We start from the raw sequence: 7,800 nt of genomic DNA, 5'->3' as shown, positions 1-7,800 counted from the left end.
AAGAATTTTCCAATCCATTTGCACCTTGATCAAGAAATGTAGTATCATTGGAGTGATGATTGAGACTCCAAATTAAACTTGAGAGTATCACAATACACAATAATTTGGTGAAATCCAATGGAGTTCAAACATACGTACCACTACCTCGAACTAACACTATTGTTGTTTAAGACAGCCCTTAACCATAAATCTTGTCTTCCTCTTATTCTCATTTCTCCATCTTCTTCATGATCCATCCATCCTCTATAAATCCCACTCCCCCCCAACACATTTCTTTCATCATCACTCCAAGAAACCAGCCCTCCAGCCCCACCATTGTTGATCTAAATCTACCATATTTCTTTCTCAACATTCTCTCCTACCACTCAACCAGCACCGCCCCTTAATTTGAATCATCGGAGATGAAGGAGATTTGGACGACCATGGCGTCGATGATGGGAGTCTGGGCTTTCTGTCAAAGCCTCCTCCACACTGTCTTCCCGCCGGAGCTCCGGTTCGCGTCGCTCAAGTTCTTCCACCGCTTCTTCAGCTACTTCTCCTCCTTCTGCTACTACGACATCACGGAGATCGATGGCGTCAACACCAACGAACTATACAACGCCGTGCAGCTGTATCTCAGCTCATCTGCCTCCATCTCCGGCACTCGTCTCAGCCTGACCCGCGGCATTAACTCCTCCGCCATCACCTTTGGGCTCTCCAACAACGACCGCCTCGTCGACTGCTACAAAGGGGTAACCGTTGAGTGGGAACACATTGTCACTCAGAGGCAGGGTCAGACCGTCGCTTGGCGCCCGTTGCCGGAGGAGAAAAGAGGGTTCACTCTCCGGGTCAGGAAAAAGAACAAACACTTGGTGCTCAATTCGTATCTTGATTATGTTATGGAAAAAGCCAATGATCTACGAAGGAGGAGTCAGGATAGGCTGCTGTACACCAATTCGAAGGGGGGATCCTTCGATTCGAGGGGTCAGCCATGGGAGTCTGTGCCCTTTAAGCATCCCAGTACCTTTGATACATTGGCTATGGATCCTTTGAAAAAAGCTGAAATCGTAGCTGATCTAAAGGATTTTGCCAGTGGGGAATCTTTTTATCAGAAAACTGGGAGGGCGTGGAAAAGAGGGTACTTGTTGTACGGCCCGCCGGGGACTGGTAAATCGAGTATGATCGCCGCCATGGCTAATTATCTTGGGTACGATATTTATGATCTTGAGTTGACCGAGGTGAATACAAATTCCGAGTTAAGGAAGTTGTTGATGAAGACTACTTCGAAATCCATTATTGTTATTGAAGACATTGATTGTTCCATTAATTTAACCAATAGGAACATGACCGGCTGCGGCGGCGGCGGCGGCCGAAATTCCTGTTCGAGGAAGAATAATATCTATGATGTTGCGCCGTCAACCCCGGTGGCTAACGGAGGCGAAGATGGCGGCGGAAACACGATAACGCTTTCTGGGTTGTTGAATTTCACAGACGGGTTATGGTCCTGTTGCGGGAGCGAGAGGATCTTCGTCTTCACGACGAACCACATTCAGAAGCTTGATCCGGCATTGTTGAGGAGCGGGAGGATGGACATGCACATACACATGAGTTACTGTTCTTTTCCGGCACTGAAGATTCTCCTGAAGAATTACTTGGGGTACGAGGAACGTGATCTGGACAAAGAACTGCTGGAGGAACTCGAGGAAGTCGTCGACGCAGCGGAGATGACGCCGGCGGATATCAGCGAGCTTCTGATCAAGAACCGGCGGAACAAGAAGAAGGCCGCCGTCGAGTTGCTGGCGGTGCTCAAACTGAGGGCGGAGGAGAGGAACAGAATGAAGTCGAGGGTGGGGAACGGCGACGAGGTTGAAGACGAGGAACAGGAGAAGAGGGCTTTGGACAGTCCGGTAGAGGGTTCCGATCAGTTGCAAGAAAGTTGCAGTGATTGTGAGGTAAAAGATGGCTACATTGTTGAAGAAGATAAAGATGAGGGAATAAAGTAATTTCTGCTGCTGTTTTTGAACCATTTCTTGAAAATCATATAAAAAAAATATATATTAATTAGGAGGGGTTGAGGAGATCAAAAAAATCAAAATTTGGCCCTCCAAGAAAACATTATTGTAGAACAAATTTAATGTCATTTATTTTTAGTGTTTGGTAATGAAAATTGGACTTCAGTACAAATGTAAGGGATCAAATGTATTTTTGTTCAGTAATTTAGGTTATTTTACATTTTCGTCCAATAATTTTGAAAGATAGTATTGGGGTTAAGTGTTTCTTTAACTTTTTAAGATTTTAATTTGTTTTTCGATCGGACTTGACATCCACTAGCAAGTAGGGTGAATTCAGGTGGAAATTCAGACTGAAGTCGTGAAAATTGAAAAAATGTAGAACAAAGTACCACCCTAAAAAGTTAAAAGACAAAATGTTGTCAAAACGAGTCAATAGGAACAGTAGTACCAATTTTAAAAGGCCATGCACGTATATTTTTCATCAAAAAGGGTGAACTATGTCAACAAAACGATTAAAATCGTAAAAATAACAAAATAAAAAGCAAGACTAAAATACTGTCGTAAAAAATTAAATAATGAAAACGCCAAATAACTTAAGAACAAAAAATACATCTAAGTCAAATTTAAGAGATGGGAAGATGTTGTGTCTTTTTATTTTCTCTTTGATATGAAAATATTAGAACGATTTTCGCGTTGAATAATCATCGCATACAGACCCTAAAATCATACATTGCTTGCAATAACTTATTTTTCTTTAAGTAGTTATCATATCACGAATATTCATTCGCATTTATTTGCATTTGATCTGTTTTTATTATTTATATTTGATTTGTATGTATATTTTTTTAGTTGAATTCATATATGCATGTATGTGCCGAGACTCAAGAAATTTTATGGTCGATAGCATCAACTAGTGTGAAATTATGATATTGTCGTATATATACATTACTATAATGTATTATACTATGTGATCACGTACATATCTACCTAATAAAATGAAGATCATATTCTAATATATAATTGAGTGTTATGATGCTTTGTTCGAAAAAATATGTGATGTTATACGAAGAAATAATACCCGTCTCATCTACATATAAATAAACATAATAATTTATAATTAAAGTAAGAAAAAACTTTCAAAAAAAAGCAACAATAATATTTCCTCTTATAATTTCTTTCTCAAAATTACTTTGCATATGCACATATATAGGAGTATATAACTAAAAATATTTTTAATATTTTCCATATTATAAAACAAATCAAACAAATTCATATCACTACAAAAAAATAGAATATGAGCAATAAAAAAATTTAAGCAACAAAATTAAAATTATCCATAATTATATTATTAAGTGATAATAATTTTTACTTTATCACGGATGATTTTTATAATTTTACAAGTGGCAATATTTAAATAAATATTGTTGCTACGTACAATGACACCAAATATATATAAAGTTGTCGCTATAAACAATCAGTGATGCATATATATAAACGATGTAATGACAATAAATATAGTCGTCATTATGAACGCGGCACTAATAATTATATTATAACAAGATGAAAAAAATTATTAGCATTCGATATTTTATTACTAATATGATTTTTTTTTTAATAATTAATTTTAGAATGAAAGGGGCAAGTCCGAGCCCGAGTAATAAAGATGTATATAGTGTTACATAACTTTCATGTATTCTTGACTTGTCAAAGTCTATTAAAGTTGGGAAGGCTTTGTCTCGTCATTGTAATTGTTTTTTTATCACAATCTTCTGAATATTCTTATGTATTTTGTCTTTTAGTATAGGAAAATTTGAAAATGGTATTATAATAATGCAATACGATAGATTTTAGGGATCATAAATCGCTTGGTAGAGTTTTTTTTTTTTTTTTTTTTTTTTTTTTCCTTTTGTTTTAGTACAATGGGAGTGAGGGTTGAGGGATAATCGGGATTTGAACTCAGGTTTTTAGTTTTTTTTTTTTTTTTTTCTATTTTTTACGTCTGTGTGGTTCGTATATACTTCATTTGCTGCATGTTGTCCGTATTTTCTTTTGTTCTTAAATTTTATGGTTTCATATGACCACTGTATTTGTTTATTCACATGTTATTGATTATTTGATAACGTACCATGTACGATTGTACCAACCAAAATTATGATGATGTGCGACATCCAATAACATATATCAAACATTATAAATACTTAAATTAAATTTTCGCTATACTATAAATGACATTGGCTTAACCATCGTGGTAAATTAATAATATTAACCACGATTAAGTAAAATCAAAATAAAAATATTTTTACCATGATTAATCAATATTCGTCATGGTTTACGTTTGCCATGATTTTGGCCACACTTGCAGAAACAACGGCTATTGGCCGTTGCAAAACCGTGTTGATTCGTGTTTGTCATGATTTTTTTTCTTTTGCGATCATAATTAATCGTAGTAAAAAAAAATTATATTTTTTCTAGTAAAGTCGCATTCACAATCTTGTTTGAATAGTTGGGCACCATTATATGTTACATGAGAAAATTATATAATGAGTATGTTTATATGTATCATATGACAAAATATTATTTTTTACATCTACATATTAAATAAATTGTATAAATTAAATTCAAGTAAGAGTAAAAGTTAATATATGCTATGTGCTTCCATTGTCCATAAAAAGTGAAGAGACAAAGAAAGTGTTCAAAATTATTATATTTATTGAAAACTTTGGACAATGTATACATAGGGATACAAATAAGTAATGTGGTATTTTTATTATTGACATTTATTTGGTAAAATATTTTTAAATATTATAAAATGACCCAATAAGTTATTCAAATTTGAATTTTTAGGTTGCACGGGGTAAGTCGGAGTCCGAGTCCGAGTCCGAGTCTAAGTACACAAGATGTGTAATTGCTACATAACTTTCACCTAGCCTGGATACGTCGAAGTCTATTAAAGGTGAAATAGATAGGTAATGTCTAGTCATTGTTTACTATTATTTTTTTTTACTTATATTTGTAAAATTAAAAAAACGTGGAACTTGAATTTATTACTGTGTTGCTTTTCAGAACCTGGGGTAGATACATATCTTTAAATTATACGAACTTCTTCAACCATCTGTCAGAAAGTTCTATCATTTTATAAAAATTTTCTTTCACATGTTAGTACACGTACATGTAAAAAGTAAATAAAACCTTTTAGATTTTCACATGTTAATTTTCATTTCAGTTAATTAATTTTAGATATATTTAATTCCACTGAAAAGATTCACCCCTGTGCCAGCTAATTCGAGTTCAACCCACATCAAGTCCCAATTAGCTAAAGATAAGTCCCGTAACTATAAGGTCGTAGCAAGTTTAGTCCTATTGGGACTGAGGTTGGTAATTTAGCTCTACAACTGAAAAATATTAACACATTAAAGACAAAATTCGCCAGAAACTGCAGTTTGGGGCTTACATGAGGAGCACATTTGCCAAATTCCAATCATTTTGTCCTTAATATGCCAATTCTTGTAAATAGTAAGACCTCATTGCCAAATTGAATTCCAATATGACTAACTTGCCACCCCCAATAATTATAGGACTAAAATTGCAGTTCTTCCTGTTTTCACTTCAACCAACCAAATACTAATCTTGTGTATTAAATTTTACACGTCTTAGATTGTTGAGAATTTTGCACTTTAATAACATTTGTTGAGAACTTGTCGTGTGATTGGTCAGTTTTTCTGAATCGTACATCAATCATACAATAAATGTATTATAGTGGCCATATGATTAATTCATATCCGATCAGACCCAAATGAAATTAAAATTTTCCTTGAAATTCCTACAATTTATGTGAATGTAAGAAAGTTATTGAAGTGGATGAGTAAATAATAGGAAACACAAAAGTGGAGTTGAAGAGGCAAAAGATGAGACATGTGAACAATGAGAAGATATTATGTTGGATAAAGAAAGATTTGTGGAAGGAAAGAGACAGCAACTCATGACATAAAAGTTTACACCTTTTAGTGTGTGTTTGATTTAATCAATGAGTTGGAAAGGCTTATTTCACTTTTGCATTCTAGCCTATACTAGATTACTTCTTGACCTACACGTACTATGATTGGTTTGATTTTCGAGAAAGAATTATATGTCCTACTTTTAAAAAATTAGAACGACGAAATAATAAGTATATAATTGTATTTATATTTCAAAACAACGAAGGATTGAATATATTTATGTTTGATTTAAACGGTATTCGGCTAAAAACTTTTTAAAACATCTTATAAGATGTTCGAGAGCTTATAAGTTCTAAAAATTATTTGGTAAATTTTTTTAAAAAAAATTTGCAAGATTTCAAAATAAGATATTTATTTATACTAATATAAAAAGAAAAGTCCATCCGCACTCACAAACGCCTGTTAATGACACAATTGCACTAATTATTTGTGAAGTAAATAATGTATTTCATGATAAAATAACTAATTTATTCAACTTTTCGAAATTTACATTAATTGATTAACTATTATTGTTTTTCTTTTTTGTCTTTTTATGAATATAATGTACTGGTTTATATATTTTACTCTTATTTATAATACATTTTAAAGCGTGAAAAATGATTTATTATATGCACGTATGAACGCCGTGCCACAACGGCTAATAATCATATATAAACTTTTTTTTTCTATAAGATCTTTTAAACTCCGATAGATAGAAACACTCTCATAATTTTATTAGTATCTCACTTTCACGCTTCATATAATTAACTCCCCGCCCCCTCCCAATAAAAAATATCGATTTATATGATTTTAACTTCTAATATAGTTTATGAATTTTTCGGTCATTTATTATAATATAACCGGACACTCTAATATCGAATTATAAACTCTGACATCTTATTTATTCAAATATTTTAACCAGCTCATATTTAAAATAAGGTTCAATATCTTTAAATTTTAAAATATCTTATAAAATATTGGAATTTATAAAATATTTCAAATAAATTTAGTCGAACACCCCTTAAAACCAATTTAGAATGAATTTCTTTACCTGCACGATTTAATAGTGATACATTGATAAGATACTAAACTAGACCTGCTTAATTAAAGTTTTGATACATACAAACAAGAATAGAATTTATTTAATTTATTTTAGAAGAATTGATATTTAATTCATGGACCACTTAAAAATATTGCTGCTCAATAATTTTAGTATGCAATTTTTTAAGTTTAATTGTTGATACTACAAGAATTCTTGTCAATAATTTTGGTATATTTTAGGTTTTAAATAAAAAAATGAGATGTGACACGTCGATCGAGCCATTCTAACAAATCAAGAATTACGTTGGCATGCACATTATGTTCTTTCGTACTTTGCAATATTTAGTCAATAAAGATGGAAACGATCACAACAAGTGGAGCCATCAAAATATGGCAGCAATAGCTTATAATCAATATGCTCTTCATACTACACGTCTTTAAAAATAAGAATCAACTCGGCACATATATATATATATATATGCGTATGAGTACATATTCTCTTTAATTTTAAATAAAAACTTATTCGATATCGTAAAAAAGCATTAATTAATCTGTTTTTGCAATGGATTTTTTGTAATCATGATTGCAAGTCAAATGAAATTTAAAATAGCAAAGAGAGTTGGATGTAGAATGTGAATATGCCTATTCTTGAATATGGTCAAGGAAAAGAATTCATTCTTATTACTTTGAATTTCCAACTTTTAATTTACAACTAATTTTGAAAAGTATGAAATCAAGAAAATTCAGCCGTTCATTTTGGAGAATATTACGACCTAAAAATAATGTGTTTGTGT

At 32.5% G+C, this 7,800-nt stretch overlaps 1 protein-coding gene across 1 annotated transcript; it reads left to right on the top strand.

Moving 5' to 3' along the window:
- LOC105162847 (AAA-ATPase At4g25835-like) lies at nucleotides 1-2,248 on the top strand. The gene has a single exon (XM_011081001.2). It carries the CDS (start codon nucleotides 402-404, stop codon nucleotides 1,980-1,982), a length of 1,581 nt encoding a protein of 526 aa, XP_011079303.1. The 5' UTR covers nucleotides 1-401; the 3' UTR covers nucleotides 1,983-2,248.

This window comes from Sesamum indicum, linkage group LG5 (assembly GCF_000512975.1).
Source record: "Sesamum indicum cultivar Zhongzhi No. 13 linkage group LG5, S_indicum_v1.0, whole genome shotgun sequence".
NCBI lineage: Eukaryota > Viridiplantae > Streptophyta > Magnoliopsida > Lamiales > Pedaliaceae > Sesamum > Sesamum indicum.
This window is presented reverse-complemented; position numbering and strand designations above follow the sequence as displayed.